Here is a 22057-nt window from a genome sequence, read left to right on the forward strand (position 1 = left end):
ATGGCAAGGAAAATTAAAATATGTGCTATGCTACTTTTTTGAAAGAAAGACAGCCACAAATAGTATGTGCTTGTTTCACTTGTTTTATGTTTCACATTAATAGATTCACTTCCCTTTACCAGGAAGGCCTGAGGGAAGAGGAGGTGATTATATAGACTACGGAGCTTGTGGATAAGTGAAGTGATGATGTGTATCACGAAAGCGCTTTCATCCCTTCTTCATAAACAGTCAGTCTCTCCGCTTGCCAGCTTGATCCTGCTAACGTTTCCCTTGCCCTCTTGAAGTGACCTGCATCACCCTACGATTTACTCCAGAGGTGCCCGAAGGTGGTGGATTAATTACTGAAGTATAGAAACATGTGCCTCTTTAAATAAAAGATTTTTTTTCCTATGAAAATTTTTTTGTCATGCTTTGTTTTTCTAAATGATCAAAAATGAATCTGGGCATTTCTGGTGTTTATTACGACTAAATAAAGAGTGGGATGGGAAGGGAATGAAATTGGCAAACATAATACTTGTTTCATTTGGCCAGAATGAATGTCTGTCCCAAAATAATTAGTTTTTTTTCTTTTCCCTTATTTGAATTAGATAGAAGTATGATATATTTACTGCACTATGTAGGGAATGTACACATGTGTGCTGGTACTGTGGGGAGGCTGGCATCCATGCAACTATGTGTTTGAGGTTCCTTCGCCGTTCACATGTGAACTGAGACAGTACAATCAGGGCAACTCCTGCCCCTCTCGATGAGATCCTGTCTTTCCGGAAGATGCTAAACTTTTGGGTGTCAGCAATTTGTCCTTCGAATATTGTATCATCCAACCAGGTTTCTGAGACCCCAAAGATTGTGTTCGGCGAAGTTTCAAACAAGACAACGAGGTCCGAGTTTGTTCTTGATGGATAGAGCGTTTGTATACCGGATGCCGATGTGTCGCCGCTTCCTCGGTGCGGGAGGAGTACGTCGGTTACTAGCGTCACTCCGTTTTGTGTCCCGGGCGATGGGCCTGGCAGTTTCGTGGGGGGAAGGGGGGGGGGGGGGGGGGGGGGCACGACACCGGTGGATATGGGTGCGGGGTGCGAGTCATCGGAGGGAGGAAGCTGGCATGAGCCACAAAACCAGTGCCCGGCGAGGAGGCCAAGCATCGGTAGGCGAGTAGCGACAGCCCTTCACACTTCCCATGGAGCCACCAATCACACAGGTCACATTTTAGGGCGGCCACGTTGTTGTAAACCGCTTTCTCGCAGCTCGGGGAGGTTGGCGACGGCCTGGGATTTCGATAGATGTTCCCGGCAATCAGCATGAGTCATGCAATCGGCGCAGTCGTCCAGGCAGGCCTAACCGCGATGAAGCGGATGTCCGCACTTTCAGAAGTGAGAGAAGCCGCCGCGCGGAGTTGAGAAGCATTGTGCACCTCATCGGAGTGTTCCCGGAGCTCGACTCTCTGTAGAGAGGCGACCAGCAGAAGTTGCAACCATGTCCGCAAGCACGTCATCCCTGAAGACTATAATTTTGCTGAAAGGTTCCACCACCGTATTACACATATGTGCGAAATCCCGTCAAATATGCTGAGAAACTGTTTGATGCGGTCTCTCTAAAGAGCCAACGAAACGTTGTAAATCTCTTAGTACAAACACAAAACACGGCAGAGACGAAAAGGGTACCTTTGAACTTGAAGCAAGCCCATGGTCAACACACGCACTGCACCGCACAAAAAGACCATCCGTGTGCGCTACTTTTAGAGCGTTAACAAGCAAAGCAAGGCGTAAATGAGTAAGAATCGTTCCGTAGAACCCGTAGAACCAGATCACAACAGCCGCCATCACAACCCTAAATATACAAACACAGTGCTGCTAGACTTCTTTTCTTTGGTTTTGTGAGTTTGTCGCACTGATCTCTATGTATCAGTGGTTTGTCGGGTGTGTAAATAAGTAAAGTCTGATGAGTAAATTTATTAATACTATACACTACAGATATTTTCTTCTTGATGTGTTCTACTTTTAAGTCACAAAATAAAATATAATATAATTTATTAACTACAAAATGCATACACGGTTGGTTTAGCCTATTTTAGACCAATGGCTTAGGTTGGCAACATACGTTCCCGCCGGTTCAAGTGGTTCAAGTATGGTTTAAGTTTGGTTTAAGCGGTCTAAGTTTAAGTTTGTATCGCGGCTCGCACAATTGTGGCTCGCACGGTTCTGACCTGACAACCGTGGCTCTGAAACATCGTGAAGACAAGTTCTAGTAGTTACGGTTCGAAGTGCCTAACGGTCAGGCTGCGTAATCCCACTGTGGCACCGACGCACCTGCGTACCCTGCGTGAAACGTAAGTAGCGGTACCTCATTTCCTTTAGTGATGCTGCTCACTTGCTTAACCGACGGGATCTCGCATATTACGTTTGTGGGTATTCCTGTCTCGGGTACCCGAAATCGGGACGGCTCCTTTGGAGCCTTTGGATCCTTTGGAGGTCGATATCTGACCTCAACAATTCCGTCTAGGACCGGAATTCGGTGCCGGTCCTAGACGGAATTCAAGGCGGTGCGTTGTAAGTGGCAGAGCTTCGCTTTAGGGTGCCCATTATTACCTAAACCTCGCACATGCTCGTGAATGTGCGAGGCTGGTTAGGTAATAATAGACAAGAGTAATTATTTGAGGGCTCTACAGTGATTATTATTTTGAAGAGCGAAGCGCTGCCACTATGACCCGGACGAAATCCGGACAAAATTTTCTAGCGCAACCAATGACTATGATAAGTGGGCAACCATGTTCGCCGATTGCGCGCGATTTCGGTTACGCCAGACTGCGCGACTCGCGATGCATGATATCCCTTTGTGATTGAACGGTGCTAAGAGGAAACGATCTCCTGGTTCGTAAAATGAAGCGACAGAGGCGAGCATTTGATGACGTGTGCGACCGACAGAAGAAAAGAATTATTGCCGAAAACGTGCGCGACCATCTTGCGGACATTTTTTCTAAGTCTGCTCCGGACGAGAGCGATGGAAATTCTGCGGTTGACGGATCAGACGACAGCAGTGACGGAGCCAGGGAGGGTCTGAGCGCACCGCAAGTCGACGATCCCAGAGATCCTTGCGCGAGCACATCAGCTTCCGAAGAAACTGAAACTCATTTGCCAATCTCAAGTGCAGATGAGTTTACTTTGGCAAGCGAGCTGGCCACCTGGGCACGTGAGACCAAAGCCTGCGCATCCCATCTTAGCAAGCTTTTAAAGATATTGAAGAAGTATCACCCGGAGCTGCCTAGTGACGCAAGAAGCCTAATGGGGACACCAAGATCTTGCAATGTGAAAAACATGGGAGCGTCCGGCCTCTACCACTATTTCGGAATCGAATCGTCACTAAAACGAATGATGAGCTCAGGCAGCATCACTGGAGACACCATTTCGTTGCTCATCAATGTTGATGGCCTGCCTATAGCGAAAAGTTCCAGCAAGCAGTTCTGGCCCATTCTTGCATCTGTCGTCGAAAGCTGCGATCCTGAACCTTTCGTCATAGCTCTGTTTGTTGGAGACAAGAAGCCGGAGAACTTGGATGACTACCTTACCGATTTCATTTCGGAGTTAAGCACATTGCTGGAAGAACACGTGACCGAGGGCGGAAAGGAGTGCGTAGTTCGAGTGCATGCGTTCATTTGCGATGCGCCCGCAAGGGCATTTCTGAAGTGCATCAAGGGCCATGGGGGATACTTCAGTTGTGAAAAGTGCACCCAAGAAGGCACCTTCTCTGAAAGCTGCCGGAAAGTAATTCTTCCAGAAGTCAGCAGCCCCCTACGAACAGACGAGTCGTTTCGAAAGCAGGATCAGGAAGGGCACCATCATCGACAGTCCCCATTGGTCGAGCTACAGATTGGCATGGTAAGCCAATTTCCCCTCGACTATATGCATTTAGTCTGCCTAGGCGTTATGCGGAGGCTTCTACTTCACTATTGGGTGCGGGGACGACCTCATCGATCAAAGCTCCCACCACGTGCACAGACTAGCATCTCAACAATGCTCATGAAACTCCAGAGACACACCCCTCGGGAGATGGCTCGGAAGCCCCGGAGTCTTCATGAATTAGAGAGATGGAAGGCCACTGAGCTACGAAACTTCCTCTTGTACTTCGGTCCTGCGGTTCTAAAAGACCACATGGAGAAGCGCTACTACCAGCACTTTCTCAAACTGAGCATTGCAGTGTCAATCCTGTCAAGCCCACGACTCTGCCATGAGGAGATTGATTCTGCAGAGAAGCTGCTTGAAGAGTTTGTTTCTGATGCTGGGGACCTGTACGGTGAAGGCATTTACGTGTACAACATACATTCTCTGCTGCATCTTACTGCTGATGTGCGGAGGTTCGGTCACCTTGACTCCTTCTCTGCGTTCCGGTTTGAGAACTTTCTGGGTCAACTGAAGCGAGATTTGAAGTCACCAAATCGACCATTACAACAGATTGTAAAACGCTTAGAAGAGCGCAGTCATGCTGACTTGCATCCTAGAATACCACCGAAGCAGCAGGCATTGTTGCAAAAGCCGCATAATGCCGGACCAGCACCTCCAGGATTTAAGGGAGAGCAGTATCACAAGCTAGTTCTTCAAGGCATGGTTCTGGAAGTGAACCTACCAGACTCATGTTTTCTGATGGAAGATGGAAATGTAGTCGTCGCAACAAATGTTGTGTCCCGTGATGGAGAGATCAAGATCTGTGGCCAGTTTTTCAAGAGATTAACAAACTTCTATGCCGGCATTGTTGACACAACTGGACTGTGTACTTTCAGGGCTTCTCAGGTTTCGTCTGCAAATGCTTTGTGGACTGTTGAACAGGTCAAATCAAAGTGCTGCTGGCTTCCTTGTGGGGGTGAATTTTTGGTTAAGCCACTCTTGCACACAGGATAGCTCAGATAAGCAATATCTGCCGTAAATGTGCTCTCACTTATAGTGTTGTTTTAATGAGTATATAATCATCACGAATAAAAATAAAGTGTGTGTGCTAATGTCTTTGGCATAAATTATGTCTTTATGCTAATAACTGCTAGGGGATTTTTAAGGACATTTCTTCTGATTATAAGGCATCTGTAGGTTGAAAATTGAGGGATTAGAAAAAAGCTGCTATAAATAGAACTGTTTATATGATGGAAAGACCAAAATAGAAAAGCTGTAAGGTGAATGTCTAATAAAAGGTTAGTTTTCTTTTGCTCATGATGTGTGCTCACTACTTTAGCTCTTTAAATGAATGATAATGTGATTATCCTTTGACTTGGTGATTACACGTAACTATTGTCCCAACTGATAGATATCCCAGCTAAGATGCCGCAAGTATAAAAAGACTGAACACTCTACGCCAGAGGTACACAACCTTTTCGGGACTGCGAACCCCCAAAGCTTCTGAGTGCCCTCCGGCGACCCCCGCCTTAACTATTTTTGGAGCTCTCCGAGGCTCTGTAGCCGCCAGACATTTCCCCACAACCTCCAGTCTGTGCACCTCTGCTCTACACAAGTGAAAACCACTATGTTGTTAGCAGGTGTCTTGCGAAACGCAAGAAAGACTTGGCAAACTTTTAAATATCAATTTTAAGACCAGCAGGATCAAGGTGTCAACTGGCAGGCTTTAGAAGTCTTGAGAAACAGCCAACTGGGGTGTTTTGAACACAATACACTTTGTTTGCTTCCTTTTCTAGCAAAGAAAGAAAGCCCATGAAATATAGGGTGGTTCAAGCCACCAGGCTCGATCTGAAATGGACCGTAAAAATCAATGCCTGCACGTAACAATCTAAACTTTTCGTCAGCGGTGTATTTCACAGGTCGGTTTTTTCTTGTAAAATTATAAAGCGTAGTTCTCGTTCTGTAAAAAATAAGGCCAAGAAACTTGCCAGGGTCTACGGCGGGCAGCGACGTAAACGAGAGGGGTTCATTAGCGGGATGTGTTTGGCATTCGTATCGATAGATGGCGTCGGGAGCAGCCTCCGAAGTTGCAGCCGACCAGTGAAAGAAAGCAGACGACACGCAGACGAAATCCGTTGACAGCAAAAGCGCCACCGTTATACAGACACGTTTTTTTTACTCTAAGTTTTGCTTTTATTGTCCGCATTTATTTTTTAACCGAAGGTACATTTCAAAAAGATTATGCCCATTTTAACAAACCACGGTGGTCACGAGCCGTTGCGATAAGGAGGGAGCGCCATCTATCAATACAAATGCCAAACACATCATGAGTTTTCTTTTGTTTTAGTTTTAGTAATTTTCACCTTCATAAACCATGTACACAGCATTCATATTTTATTTGGTTTCATCAATATTCGATTCATGTTTGATTTGGTTACATCACTATTTGCACACCCCTAATCTTGTTACTTCATAAAACTTGTAGGTATGCTCTTTACTGACGGTCTCAAATTGAATTTTCTAGATGTTCTCGGTCGCCCATTTTATGAAGACTGATGACGTGGCCGTGGTTCCAACACGCTGGATTAAGAACGGGACAGCTCCCTGGCCACCGTTTAAAAATACTGCAAAAGTGAACAGTGCAGTGAGGGACAGAACGGAGCCAGGCAAAGACTGGCCAAAATTTGCCTGCAGGGTCATGTCATATACAGGTAAGCTCCGCCCTGAACGCCATTAGTTTTTTTTTTTCATTCTGAAGAGAGCACTGCTCTATTGAAAGTTATTACAATCCACACTTTCGCAGAATCTACAAAAGAGAAGGGGGTTTGGTTGTGAAATAATTCTTAAAGTACATATCATATCTGACTCCCTTTTTTTAGTTACTATGGTAACGGTACTATAGACCTCCCACTGCCTATGTTAATAGGACACATTGGTAACAGCTTGATAGCTACAAAAAGGCAGCATATGCTTCATTAGCAGAAGCTACGTACAGCTTAGACAAAACTCAGCAAAATATAATGCCTCACATTCAACGCACATTTTTTATTAATTCATTATCTACATAACATCTGACTTGCAGACAGTTACGAAGTTGCCCGCAAGAGGTCCATAAAGGCGGAGGAAGAGTCCGACCTTACATCGGAAGCAGAGACATCGCAAAAAAGAATACGGCGACCTCCGACATTTTTCGATGACTACCTCACTGACAGCAGCGATGAGGAGGGAGTAACTGAAGAACCACCTCCAGAAGGTGACATTGAATTTCTCGCTGAGCCCCCACCGCCACCACCTCTTCAAAGAAAAAGTGGAGCACATTGTGGAGGAGCAGGCCAAACTGATGGTGGCAAGTCCTTTTTTCTTACACGTGTTTTGAAGGAAATGGTTTACATGAACAAATACTAGTGATAAAGTGAAATGCACAAGGTAATCAAAACAAAACTACAGATCATGTATTTCACACTTCGAATGTTTGTAATCTAGAGTTGAGAAAAGGCCTTCCTAGACCCACGTGCAGGCTGTTATGTACACAGTGCGACACTTTTAGCATGAACATGACATCGGCGCTTTTTTGTGCTTTGCTCAAGCTGTGAAACCCTTATGGGCCCTTTTCACCGCATTAGTAATTTTGGTGATATCACCTGATTTGTGTAAGTAAAGCGAGTAAACCCGACGATGTTGTGTTTGTGCTAACAGCGTCGCATAGTGTACAGTATGGGCATGGTATAGATCAGGGGTGGGCAAACCGCGGCTCGCGAGCCGCATGCGGCTCTTTGCTGGTCCAAGTGCGGCTCGCGGATCCCTCGTAAGAGGACTCCCCCCCCCCCTTCGCCCCTTTCCGCGTTTCCCCAAGAAAAAAAAGAAGAAAGGATTCCAGAATAAAGCACACTGCAGCTTGCAGTTTGACAGCCTTGTACTCCCATCCAAGGAAATACGCAACTGTGACATAGCAGTTCAACTGCTCATCCTTGTTATTACTTATGCATTGCTTGTGGTTTTTCAGATGACTTGGTGTTGCCCAAAGGAAGACCAAAAAGTGCATCTTCTTTGAACTGCTCTGCTGAACCTTCAAGCAAAGGCAAGTATATTTTGTGACTGACAGAAGAGTTAGGATGTATGTGCACTTTTGACACATGAACCTGTAAAAAGTAACTTCACTTAGTTACAAGTTTCTGGAAAATGTACCTAAAATACAGCAGGGGTGGAATAGCTGTACCATTTGCGCCAGACGCATATGTCTGCGCCATCCTGAAACATGTTGTGGAAACTGCGCCACAGCCAATACCTCGTGCCATTATGCACCAAAAGAATTGTATTTTGTCTTGGTTCCGGTTTTTATCGACCCGATTCGCAACAATGAGCGCATTTAGCTTGGTCGGCCTTGCACTCCTTTGCTCTGTTTATTCTCCCTGTGTATCTCGAGTCAGAAGCGCACGAAAAAAATTGGGGGTCAGACTCCAAGCGCTACACCACCTGCTTCTGGATTGTTATCCTTCAACCATAAGCGGTTAAAGGGCAACTCCGCTCAATTCCGAAGATTTCGGGATAATGAGTGATTTCGAATTAAAAAGCCCTAGTAAAACACACTACGTTGTTTGCTTTGCGAAAAGTGGGCTATATATTTTTAAATCTAATTTTAAACACGAGCTGAAATCGAAACCGAAACTTCGGCTCTGCCCGGCAACATTGGCCTCGGGCCGCCAAGTACATGGCCATCACGTGGTACGAGATGTCACGTGATCCTCGGCCCAACGACGGGCGGGATTGGGGCGGGCGTGTGGCAGGCGCGAGTGTCGTCTGCACCGCACTCTTCGCCACGTTTTGGTGTCTACGGCATTCGACGACGTCTGCACAACTGCGGCATAAGTCTGCGCACATGGTGTCCGTGGTGTGGATGAAACTCCGAGAGACAATAATCACAATCGGTGAGACGACGACGGCGGTTGTGACGCGGAAGACGGCGGTAACGGCGGGCGGCCGGACGGCTCCCAAGAAACGCGCTGCGCGGGCGCGTTACACCAATCATGTGGACACCGCTGAGCGCCGAGAGGCAACGTTGCTGACGTCATGCGCTACGCTCGCGCGGAGAAGTGAAAACAAGCAAAAGGGGGCCATGATAATGACGTTTAGCTCAATGTTGGCTCCGCCCATGCCATAGCCTTGACTGCGCTGTTGGTTGCGCCTGATCGCCCGCTCAAGTCAGCCGATTTCGACAACTTGGCGAGTTGCGAAGTTTGCCGGACCGTTTAAGAAACATTTAGACAGAACTGCGTCGTAACATTTCACTCGTGGTCTTCCTAGGCGATACTGAAGAGGACTGCATTGTTTTTTCAAAACCAAAAATGAAGCGGAGTTGCCCTTTAAGCACGTCAGCAGAAGTGAGGTCGAGTCGTTAAGAGTCAGATTGCCTGAGGCTCTGCGGCCCGGGATCCAGACTTCAGCCAGTTGAAGACAGGAGCAAAAGATTCCTGTTAGTACTTCATCGTTAAAAGTTGGAACCGCATTCCCACAAGATAAATCGTGATTTGATAGAACTGAAATGCGGTCCAATCCGAAACCTTGCCGGCCAGCAGCTCTCATGCAAGCGGTAGATCTGCTTGGCATACTTTAACCTTGCTCCTGCTTATCGCCTCGAATATGATAACTACGCTTAATCATAGTCTGCTGCTTCGTTATTGAGTTACACAATAGGATAAATTCGAAATTTATTGCCCTGTTCCTTCGCGCAACTGCACGTTCGTTGCTTGCGCACGTCACGTGATTCGCGCATGTAATTACTAAGACATAAACTGAAGTGCAGTGAAAACTTATCTGAGCTGCTCCTAGCCTGCTCCAGAATGTAGGTTCAGCTGCTCCCGTGGCTCCTCCCAAGTACATTTCATGAGTTCCAACCCTGTACAGATACAGATACCGAAAAATGAAAGTGCCTAGGTTTTTATGTCAGGTACAACAAAGGTACCTAGATACCGATTTCGAGTTACTTGTACCTAGGTGCTTTACAACCCTGGCTGAGGCATGTCCTGTTTAAAAAAAAAAAAACTTTAGCCTTGTTGCTTTGCAGCATTGATGCATGCTGCACGTTGTAAGAATGGATAATTTGTTTGTGTAATTAAGCTAAGTGCTTCGGTAACGTGAGCAACAAGAGAAAAGTTTCTGTATCTTTAATGCTCTTACAGCTTTAAGCGATTAAAGTATTAACTCCTTGTCACCTTGAAAATGAATAAAGGCTTGTTTTTTTATCATCTTTATCGGAACACTCAATATTGATAAGGTTCTAACGTATTGCTCTTTTTTTTTTTTTTTTTTAGCTTTGGTCACAGTTCTTAGGGAACTTGAGTGTATTAAGGCACAGTTGACAAGCATGGCTACAATGTTGGCCAGAATACAGATGCATGTGAATGCTGATGACCCTACTGCCATGGCTGGTCCAGTCCATCCAGAAGACCTTCCAGTCTATCCAGTGAAGACAAGAGAGGAATTTGCCTTCCTGGAGGCTAGCTTAAAAAATGAAGCCATTTTTGCAAAGCTAGTAAGTTTCAAGTTGTTGTGCGTTACAGCCAAAGGTTATTATCCAGAACATACATGTACTGAAATAGTCATTGTTTTTCATCTTTCTTCTGTTCTTTGAGCAAGAGAAGCTTTTATGTGTGGCTTATTGTGGATAACTTTTGATTTCTAGGTGAAAGAGCTTGGCCAAATTGGAGGTAGAGATGTAGCCTCTACAACAAAAACGGTGTTTAAGAAACTTGTCGGAGATGAAGTTGCCGTCTTCTACAACAGAACCGGGCGAAACGGAAAGCAAGAAGCCGGGAAACTGAAGATCTTTAGCCTGATCTATGGTAAGAGTAATGTTTTTGTATCACTGTCTACACTATGGAGAGTAATGTGCTTGCATGCACCCGTCTTTTTTTTTTTTTTATTATTAAGTATTACTTTACAGTGATCGTTATAAAACTTCTGATAGCTGTGCATATTTTTTTCAGCTGCTGTACGTGTAACCCGCAAAACTGCAACAGACGACGAGATGGGCCGCGCCATTGGTGATTGGCTGCGCTTCGCCAACGTCCGGCTCCGTGCTCAAGGCAAGCAACAACCTAATCTTTGCAGGAAGGATACAAATACATTGAAGCTGATGATTAATCTAAAAATCTCCTGAGGCTTACAAAATGAAGAATGTAAACCATGCATGAGATCTGTAACACAGCGAAGAGTTCTATTGTACTATCGCTATACATTGAAATACAAAGAAGAGAGCTTGTGGCTTTCTACAAATGCTGCACAAACTGGCCACGAGCCAGCGAAGCTTGCACATGTGTAGTTCGACCAAGGACACTAGATTAATCTCCAACTCTTGAATGCCTTGACTGGTGCCTGGTGTGTAAGCAGTGTACTGAAAGTTATGCGCTTTGTGTTCATATTGCAATGTATTGCAATAGTACATGCTCACTTGTATCATTGCCCCTCCCAATCAAATGCACCAGCAGAAGCAGTGAGCACAACTACAAAATAACGAAGGAAGCTTTGTTTACAATAATTTCTTATTGGAAAAAAGTAAAAATTGGTTTTCTAACATACAGAATGTAGCAGCCGAATAAGAAAGTTCTGCACTCAGCTTGATTTTCTTTGTCTTGCTTTCCTAGAAAATAGGGCAGTAAAAGTATTTCTGACAGCCGTTTGTGGGACTGATTGTGTGTTGCTATTGGGTGAGGCCAGCTGAACATACAAGATGACAACACAGAGAAAATTAGACAAACACGATGCTGGACTAAACTGTTTAATGGAGTGCATTTTTATTCATTTACACAGGAGCAGGTTGGCCCCAGACGGGGCCAACTGGTTCTTTTGTAAATAAAGTATGTGGATGAAGTTAGTCCGGCATTGTGTTTGTCTCATTTTCTCTCTTCCTGTTTTTGTGCTGTAGGTTCATTTGGCCCCATCGACAAGCGCTGCACCAACAAGCTCAGCTCCGGGTCGTCACAAGGTGTATTTTGTCGCGTGTTTCAATGTTGGTTTGCTTGAGCAGGAGGACTGACAACTACTAGGTACAAGTGACTCAACAACAAATTAAAGGATTTGATAGCATGTTGGTGGGAGTTAAGAAACAAACAAAAGAGAGACACTTATGACAAGAGATGCCACGGGTGTACAGTTCAACTAGCAACATCAATAAACTACCACAAGGCATTATTTTATTTTTGCTAGTTGAGAGATGTACCTGTGTTGTCTCTTGTCATAAGTGTTTGCTACTTTGTTTGTTTTTTGCAATCAATTCACTGTTTTAAGCACTTGAACAAGATTGTCATTTTCTTTTAGTTCGTAGTTATGTGGGAAATCAGGTCAGCCTTTTTGCGGCTCTATATGAACTCTCTTTCCCACTAGGATATTTCTAGTACACCCTAATTTCTTGAGGGGTTTCCAAACCTGCAAACCATTGTCACAAAGCTAAATTTCGAATTAAGCTACACTGTTATGTTTTCCACGTATTATGATCATTTGCCACCTCAAATTTAGTTTCCGGCACTCTGTATTAATTATTTTCTTGTTTTGTTTGCAGCCAGAAAGTCGAAAACATCCCATCGACAGAAACTGTGGTTTGACTTGGGAAGATGAAAATCAGTTTGTTTCAATTTTTTTTTTTTCTGTCTAGTCCTGTTCTAGACTTTCTTCAGCCTATTTCATATTCTATTGTCATATTTTACTTTTTAAAGTGGCAATAAGGCTATTTAATGTCTCTACTTCTGTTCTAGTCTAGTGACAGGCTTTACTGTGGTTTGACTTGGGAAGATGAAAGTCTGTTTGTTTTAATTTTTTTTTTCTGTCTAGTCCTGTTCTAGAGTTTCTTCAGCCTATTTCATATTCTATTGTCATATTTTACTTTTTAAAGCGGCAATAGGCCTATTTAATGTCTCGACTTCTGTTCTAGTCTAGTGACAGGCTTTAGTCAGTCCTTTCCGGCTTTTCTTTAATACGATACCGTTTTAGTAATCAAGTTTTTCTAACTGCTTCTACACATGGCAATTGTATATAGTGCCAGCTGGACATAAAAGGATTAGAGAGAGATAAGAAAGACACACCGTTGGACTAGCAACTGTTTAATCAGATCATCTTTTTCTTCATCTACGTTGAGTTTCTCTTCTTTTTTATCTACACTGCATTTGATTTAATTGAGGAGTTCCTTTTCTTCTAGTCTTATACTCGAGCGTCTCCTCGTCTTCCATTTGTCCACCATGGGTGCGGCCCCTCTAAGATACTCACCTTCCTTGTGGTGTAGTGCGATGGAAGGTATACCCACACACTTGTCCGCTTTTGCGTCAATAGCAAAGGCCTCCAGGATTTCTCGAGTGAACTTGTGGCGGTTTCTTGCCAGGATGTTTAGGCTAGAAAAGTCTGGTACACACAGGCACATATGACAATGGGCAGGTAGGTGCTCTGCACGCTGTGGTGGCCTTCACCGAAGCTGCATGTTCTCTCGTCTAGTCACTGATGCACCTTCCCTTCTGTCCAATGTAACATTGACTACATGACATGGGATTTGGTGCACAACCTCCTTCTCACATTTGGTGTACTTGGCAGTTCATTTTCTCCTTGTTGGCCCTCTTGTTTACATGATGAAAAATTGCACACAAAGAGACAAGGGAAAAACACAGAAGTCAGAGAGGCGCATACTCGCAACTCTGGTATATTAAGTGAAGAAAGAAAAGATGAAGCACGATTCATGACGGGGGACATCAACACCAGGGGGTAAACAGTTCAGTCATAGTGAGGTGTTCGCAAAAAGGCAACTTCTTTTTCGCTCAAAGCAACCGACGGCTGACTAACGCAGAGATCGGTCAGACTCAAGATGGTGAACGCATCGAGCACCTCGCGCGTTTGTTTATCATTAAAGTGCCCAATGATTGAGATTTTTTTCTAAAGATGGTGTGCAGATAGAGGTCTTACAATGCACCAAAAGGTTGACCTCATACAGTTTATGATCGTGCTCTCGCAGCCAGTCATTCAAACACTTTCTAGTCTGTCCGACATAGCATCTTCCACAGGGAAGAGGAATGCTGTACACTACGCTCAATGAACGAGGAGTGAAAGGCTGCACATGTTTTTTGTGGCGCGTGTCTTTTTCGCTTTGGCGCAAACCTTAGAACAAATTTGTCACATCTTTTTAGAGGCTGATAATACTACGGGCACACCATACCTACTTACCACTTGTTTTAGATTATGCGATATCTTGTGTAGATACAATCTAAAACAAGTGGCAAGTAGGTGTGCTGTGCCCACAGTAATATCAGCCCCTAAAAAAATATGACAAATTTGTTTAAGGTCTGCGCCAAAGAGAACAAATTATAAAAAACACGTGCCACAAAAAACATGTGCAGCCTTTTTTTTCCTGTTCATCGAGCGTTGTATACAGCATTCCTCTTTCCTGTGGAAGATGCTATGTCGGACAGACTAGACAGTGTTCGAATGACTGGCTGCGAGAGCACAATCATAAACTGTATGAGGTCAACCTTTTGGTGCATTGTAAGACCTCTATCTGCACACCATCTTTAGAAAAAACCTCAATCATTGGGCGCTTTAATGAAAAACAAACGCGCGAGGTGCTCAGGGCGTTCACCATCTTGAGTCTGGCCGATCGCTGCGTTAGTCAGCCGTCGGTTGCATGAGCGAAAGAGAACTTGCCTTTTTGCGAATATTCCTCTGCGACTGAACTCGACCCCCTGGTGTCGATGTCCCCTGTCATGAATCGTGCTGTCTGTCTTCTGTGTTCCTTCCTCGTCTCTTTGTGTGCAACTTTCCATCATGTAAACAAAGGGACCAACAAGGAGAAGACAAACTGCAAGGTATCTCACGAGACCAAGCACACCGAATGTGAGAAGGAGGTTGTGTACCAAATCCCACTGTCATGTGGTCAATGTTACATTGGACAGACGGGAAGGTGCATCGGTGACCAGACTAGGGAACATGCAGCTTCGGTGAAGGCCACCACTGCAGCAGGGGACCTACCCGCCCATTGTCACATGTGCCGGTGTGTACCAGAGTTTTCTAGCCTAACCATCCTAGCAAGAAACCGCCACAAGTTCACTCGAGAAATCCTGGAGGCCCTTGCTATTGACGCAAAGGCAGACGAGTGTGTGTGTGTGCCTTCCATCGCACTACACAACAAGGAAGTTGAGTACCTTAGAGGGCCGCACTTATGGCGGACAGATGGAAGATGAGAAGATGCTTGGGTATAAGATTAGAAGAAGAACTCCTCAATTAAATCAAATGCAATGTAGATAAGAAAAAAAGAGGAAGTGAAACTCAATGTAGATGAAGAGAAAGATGATCTGATGAAACAGTTCCTAGTCCAGCGGTGTATGCCTTTCTTATCTCTCTCTCTAACCCTTCTTTTATGTTCAGCTGGCACTATATAGAGCAATGAGCCAACTAGCTCAGCTTCAAGCTTCACCCGCTCTAGTCACCACTTCTACTCAGTTTCAAGCTTGTTTCTGTAGTACATACAGATTTGTCTTAAGTTATTGGCTTGTCATTTTAACAGCTGAGTCTAGCAGCATCCTTACTCGTATGTATATGCTTTTGGTTTAATTTGAAACAATAAATGTTTTAGTACATGTACCTGACTGATTTCATCTTTGCAAGGGTAGTAAATTGCAATTATTTCGTCTCAATATGTGCTGTGATGAAAAGGAGCTTGTTAATTCTAGCGTTTTTGTTAATAGTGTGCAATATTGTGCCTTTCACAAACATTCTTTTCCTCAGTTAACGGACATGCTACGATCAAGCTTCTTCAAAAGGTGCATACAGTCAATTCTCTCCCGTTATGTGTATTGCGCACTGGAGTCCGGTGGTTCATCTTCTGGAAAACATTGCTATGTATGTGAAAAAGGACCTCCTCGAAGACCCAGGACGCAATATTTTGTTGCAAGTCTTAGCTTTTTCAGCCCTCAGAAAAGCCATGTCTGTAGTGAAACACTGCCTGTCGTTGGGTTTCAAGGAGGTTCCTTTCCAACACCCTTCTTTCAGCTTTGACTACCTGCAGTTTTGTTGGTATGCAAGTTTATAAAACATTAGATTCACATCAAAGAAAATGGTACTGCTACACTAGCAGAATATCCACAAAATGTTAGAAAGAACTTTTCAGTTGAAGACAAAAGTATTGTAATCAGACGCAGTTGCTACCCATGCAGTTCGCCTTGTTCACAGCAGAGGCGTAACTGCATGGGTAGCGGTTGCGTCTGATTTATAATATTTTTGTCTTCGTCAACTGAAAAGATCTTTCTAACATTTTGTGGATATTCTGCTAGTGTAGCAGTACCATTTTCTTTGATGTGAATTTAATGTTTTACAAACGTTGCATACCGGTTGTAAAAGTGTTTCTCGAATGTTCCTTCAATGTTAATTTAACGTTTTGCAAACATTAAATTTATGTTGAAGGAATGTTTCCTGTGTGTTCAAATAACGTATGGAAAAACATTAATCTAACGAACAGATAAACATTGTGGAAATATTAAATAAAATGACATTAAGGACATATTTCAAACATTTGGGCCAAACAAAAAAATAACATTATTATAATGTTTTGGTGCTACCTGGGGTGAGACGAAAATAGTCACATCTTGCGAAGGTATTTTTTTTTTTTAGAACTAACGCAATGGCGCTGCAAACATACGCAGGTAAATGAGGATTCAAAAACATTATTATGCACACACTTTTTATTTGTGATAACGTGTAATAAAGAAACCTTTTTTTTCTCGATAATATGTCAAATATTACAGATATATTATTTGATATATATATATGTATATATTATACTTGTACATTATTTATATAGTATACTTTCGCTTCTCCTCGACTCAGCTAATGGCATGCACATGGGCGTACCGACCGGGGGGGCAAGGGGGGCACTTGTCCCCCCCCCCCCCAGTTCTCAGAGTGTGTGTGTGTGTGGGGGGGGGGGGCAAGGCATGTGTTTTGCCCCCCCCCCCCCCCTTCCCCCCTGAAACAGCCGCCACTGGGCAGGACGAACACTGTCCGGCGGCGCCCAAGGGATACATCGCAAGCAACGGTGCTTGCGATGTTGAGAAGACCGCGTCGTCCCCCCTTGTATATATCATCGCATAATCATCATCACTAGACGTGGCACCGCGGGCCTCCGTGGTACGGGCTGTCGCCTTTCCGCGGTGCCACGGCTCTCCTGAGCCAATAAAGATTACGATTACGATTACGATTACCAAGGGCGCCGCCTCTTGGACCAGCGGAGGGGGGGGGGGGGGTCGGGTTTACCCTCCACTCAAAAACAAGTTGGTACTCCACTGCGCATGCAGTCTGTTTTAAATTGAATATATAAACTTTAAAATGGTTAACGTTTTATAACTTAAGTAATCAGTAAAACATCTTATTTTCCCTGTGTCGAATTTGCATCAAGTACCAGCAATTAACTAACCTCCGAAGAGTAAGAAAACTATGCCGCAAAATTTATCTGGGACTATTTTGTCTGGGTTTCCACTTGGGGCCTGTCCGGAGTCATTTCGATCGGGATAGTTTTTTCCGAGACAGTTTTGTTCAGGACCATTCTGCCCGGGACCATTTTGTCCGGACCCTACTCGCCTAGTCACACAGAACCAAGTCTATGCTAAACCCCTGTAAAAATTCTGCGCCAATACCTTCGTGAATGAGATGTATTTACCCGATATGAATATGCATGGATCAGTCTTTGTGGCACCTTCCAGAGTAAACGGAACCGGACATTTTTCACCGAACGCGGTTTCATCAAACGCCGTTTTCTCGAACGGCGTTTCATTCAAGCCGTTTCAATCATCCAAGCCATTTCATCGAACGCGCCGATTTATCTGACGCCGTCGAATGGACGAAAATTTATGGAACGCCGTTTTATCGAATGATTTTCCCGAAATAAGATGGCTCGGACAACTGCGATTGCCCATTTTCGTTTGGACTACCTGAATTGCGCAGCTAAGGCAGTGCGTTTTGTTCTACTCTCGTAAGTAATGGCAAACGCTTGGCAGGTACTCGACTACGCTGTTACTTTAACTCACGCGTGGCACCTTCATACCCTCTCAATCAAAAAAAGAAAAGTAATGTTTTTTTTTTTTTTTTTTTTTTGGGGGGGGGGGGAGGGGGGAGGAGAGTTGCCCTCATATTTTTAGACAATGTAGAATGACAATCGCGTTGTTTGAGTTGAGGAACACCGAAAGAATACGAAACAGGAGGTACCATGGCCGACGCACGCTTTCAAATAGCAACATTACAATACAGCCTCGTCGATATTTTCCGGAACCACAACCCACAGTAAAAAAACGGGAGACACTGAAAGGGGGCAAGGAAAGCAATGAAAGTATATCTCGCAAATTCAGATGATAAGAAGATTAAAAGAAAGGAGGACTTGACGGTAAAATATACAATAGTTCGTAGAATTATGACCAAACGGCTATGTATTATTTCAATGCGCAACAACAGAGAATTACATTAAATATAAAACCGTCCCCCAGAGCTTTTAATGTTCTCGAAGAAGGAAAGTAGAAAATGGGTTAAGGAAAGGGACATTTTTATAAATTTAAAAGTTTAAAAAGTATTAGCATCAGGACGAGGTATCAGTAATCTAGTCATCTTTGGTGTTAGGAATTCGACCTCTGTCTTTGTCAGTGACAATGAAGGCGTAGATTTGTTGTTGACAGTCCCATGGCAAATGATTCACCGATTTCTCTCCGAAACCTGTTATTGTGCCCGCCCAATGTTCTAGTATAAGATAAATAGAGTACAGTCCTCGCACGTGCGGCTGTGAACGACGACTGGGTAAAAACGTCTAATTTCAAGCCTTTGATGCTTCCAAGTTTTGTTCTCTAGCTGAGTCAATGGTTAACGCACCTCCCCATTTGTCCAACGTACTGACTGTTGCAACTTAGTGGAATTGAATAAACCTTTCTTTTTTCGCACTCACCAACTGTTTCGCATGTTTAACATTGGACCTTTTGGGGCTGTCGCTTTCCGTTTTTGCACATTTACTTAAGGCGCATACGACAGGAAAAAACGCGGGATTGTGCGTGTTAAGAATCACAGCGATTTTTTTTTTTTTGCATTAGCTTGCCGAAGTTGCGGCCTAAGAATGAATTTATCAAGGGTAGAAAGAAGCAGGTCCGCAGGAAAGCCTGCCTTTTTAAACCTCTCATGCTGAAACTTGAGGCTACTTTCGAAGAAATGCGTACACGACTTGGAGAATGAGGACTTGAAAAGCGACTTCACTATGCCATGCATGGAATGAGCACTGGTGAAACGGAGGACTGGCTTCTTTGATCTCTGCTGGAAGTTCCAACAAAGACCCGGGGATTTAGGATCAAACTGTAAATTAAGAAATTGCAATCCTTCCTTTGAAGGATTTTCCCACTTAAAAGTTAGTCCTGCTGCACAGTCTTTGAAAACTTCAAATATCCTGTCAGCGGACACAACGTCTGAATAAATGACCAAGTAACTGTCGACCGACCTAAACACTATGCAACCCTGCAAAGACTTGTCCTACCGATCGTTGATAGCCCTGTCAACAAAAAGAAGAAATGTTTCACTAAGGACAGCTGCAAGGCAAGAGCATATACACACTCCCTCTTTTTTTTTTTTTTTGTATGTAAATATTTTCCTCATACTCTGCTACACGCGTTTTCACCTAAAAAAAAAAAAAAGGCAGTTTTGCGCATTGTTCATACGCCGCGCGAAGTAGTTCTTACAGGATTTGGTTGTCGGAGGAAGAAGCGATGCTTTCGGCGCTTGAAGCGTGTACGTCTTGATAAGATAACGTATATCTAATCTAAAATGCACGTACATATATCTTAATTATCTACATAAAGGGGGAAATTAGTAATGCTACGCGAGGAACCGGACCTTTTTTTACTACGGCTCTTGAGGTGAAAACGAGTATAGTGGACTGCAAGTAAGTATTTATCAGGCCGATGAAGCCCTCAACCGAAACACCGGAGGAATTTCGAAAGTCGCAAATTCCGTCTTCATGAATCGGGTTTGTCACAGTATCTAAGATGAGTTTTGGTTCTAGGCTGTAATACATTTGTTCAATGTCGAAAGATGTAATTGAGTGCGGAATTGAAAAATAATTAACAAATTGAAGCGGGACATTACTTCAAAGTGCTAAGGAGTATTGGACTCTGAAAGGCTGAGGAAAAATTACATTAGACGATTTTTTTTTTTTGTAAATAAAGATTTAGAGGTGATTTATAAATACCCAATTTCTGAAATTAAACTCCTGAAGGGAACTCCATCTTTGTGAGTCTCTGCAGTAAAGAACACAGACAAGTACTGTTTGGCAGGACTACCAATGACGTTCCTAAGAGACGTCATGTTCAGGAAGGAACAAAGTTCCTTTGCCCTCGACCGCAGCCTACCCGAAGATCTCGTCTTCAATGGCTCAAAATTATTTGGCAGAGCATCATCAGCAAAAATGCACCTTCCTCCAAAATGACAAACACACCTGTTTTGTCCGATTCAAGTAGTTTTAAATGTTCTTGGCCTAAGCTCTTGCACAGCCGCACAATGTGGAGACCTGCTTGGCCAAGAGGGTGGATAGTGACACACTGCACGCACTGAGGAGCCCACAAAATCTTGCCGTTGATGCTCAGGTATAGATGACGCGGCCTGGTGACGGCGATGAAAGCAGATGGCCCTTATGTTGCGGAAGAACACTGCGGCGGAGCGATAAGAGGTGCGTGCTGAGGCGTTTCCCGGGTGTATTTCAATGGGCGGAACGCGAACAAAAAGAGTTTGAAATAAAGCCTTCACGCAGAAGGCTGGTTCTCTCCAACGCCTCATAATTTGACAAGCCTACACGAAAAGCGTGTTTGTTTTTTTCCATCCCGCATCCTGCTTTTTAATGCGTGGTTTCAAGGCCGACGTCATCAGCTTTGAAACCACGCCAAACGTTGGCCAAACGGCACCTAAAATCCCCTCTCCCAAGTGAAGACGATTTCTGATGGATTATGCTCCCATCGGCTGACGCGCGTCATCAAGGAACGAGGTTCCCATTGGCTCTCGTGCGACGTAATTAAAAAAAAAACACAAAAAAAAAACCACACACACACAGTCACACACGCACAAGAGAAGCCCTTTTCATGGCGACGCAGCGCACGCCCTGTCCCCGTGTTTTCCTCCTTTCCATCGAGGGCAACCCCCATTGCCTTCCTTCCGCGCCACGCCCTCCGCCGCCATGTCTGAGCGAGGCTCACAAGGCGCGCGCCCGCATGCTGGGCTGTACTTCTTTGCTACTGCATACGCCAAACCAGAGCATTTTTTTAATATGAAGATTGTATTGCTTTTTTAACGTGAAGAAACTAGCGTTTGTGCACCTTTATTGGAGTTATAAAACACAGGAAGACATACGATAGCGCGAGCAGAGTTGGAATCGCTCGGGTGTGAAGACTAGTTTTCTCCAATTCCCCTGAACGCAGAAGATTAAAAAAAAAAAAAAAATGTCAATGTAGTCTTGAATATTTTGGGACATCGGCATGCACTGCAAAAATATATTTTGTTCACCCGTTTACTGCAGCAAGAGCTGAGAGCAGGCACACAACAAGACGCACCTCTTCCTGCATGTAAATAAAGTTTCGTATAGTCGGTTAACAGGTTAAGAAGGTAGCGGCAAATGCCCCTCAAAGGGAATCAGATATTCCTCCGCCACCTCCGCATCCAATAGCGTCCCACCGTTTCCGTGACGTCGCGGCCAACGCGCGAGGAGGGTCTTGCCTTTCTGTACATATTTGCTTTATCTTTCGACTTTGACTTCGCATTGTGGAAGCCACGAGAGGGAGATTAGAGTTCTCCCCCACCGACGGAAACAAATACGACTTTCGGGGATTAGCTGCGGAAATGGTCTACTTCCCTATTGTCTTCGCCGATGAAGATTTTCTTTTTACGTCGGAAGGGCAAAAAGCGTCTTCCCTTTCGCAATGTTGTTTGTGCAATCCACAGCGCAGCATGATGGCATCGTGTTGCCAAAAAAATCGTGGCAAAAAAAAAAAAAATTGACCGCCCGGTTGTAAGCAATGGGGTCACCGCTGCGCCTCGCCCAGTGGGCGTTGATTTCTAGCAGGCCACCGAATCGCGAGAGACCAGACGTTTGTCCAGGTCCCAGGATTGGCAATCGGAGGAGTAAACCAGACGTTTGTCCAGGATTG

General features: G+C 44.3%; 2 protein-coding genes across 2 annotated transcripts; both read left to right on the forward strand.

Moving 5' to 3' along the window:
* Nucleotides 1-1913: 1913 nt before the first annotated feature.
* On the forward strand, nucleotides 1914-12430 carry LOC115322445. Its single transcript, XM_040210089.1, has 8 exons — nucleotides 1914-2326; nucleotides 6400-6586; nucleotides 6958-7221; nucleotides 7879-7953; nucleotides 10184-10404; nucleotides 10555-10714; nucleotides 10859-10957; nucleotides 11797-12430. The coding sequence occupies exons 2-8, from the start codon at nucleotides 6400-6402 to the stop codon at nucleotides 11892-11894; spliced, it is 1104 nt and encodes a 367-aa protein (XP_040066023.1). The 5' UTR covers nucleotides 1914-2326; the 3' UTR covers nucleotides 11895-12430.
* LOC115322440 lies at nucleotides 2763-5554 on the forward strand. The gene has a single exon (XM_029982796.4). The coding sequence runs from the start codon at nucleotides 2877-2879 to the stop codon at nucleotides 4887-4889; it is 2013 nt and encodes a 670-aa protein (XP_029838656.3). The 5' UTR covers nucleotides 2763-2876; the 3' UTR covers nucleotides 4890-5554.
* Nucleotides 12431-22057: the final 9627 nt, after the last annotated feature.

This window comes from Ixodes scapularis, unplaced genomic scaffold (assembly GCF_016920785.2).
Source record: "Ixodes scapularis isolate PalLabHiFi unplaced genomic scaffold, ASM1692078v2 PGA_scaffold1__304_contigs__length_218370807, whole genome shotgun sequence".
In the NCBI taxonomy this organism is placed as follows: Eukaryota; Metazoa; Arthropoda; class Arachnida; order Ixodida; family Ixodidae; genus Ixodes; species Ixodes scapularis.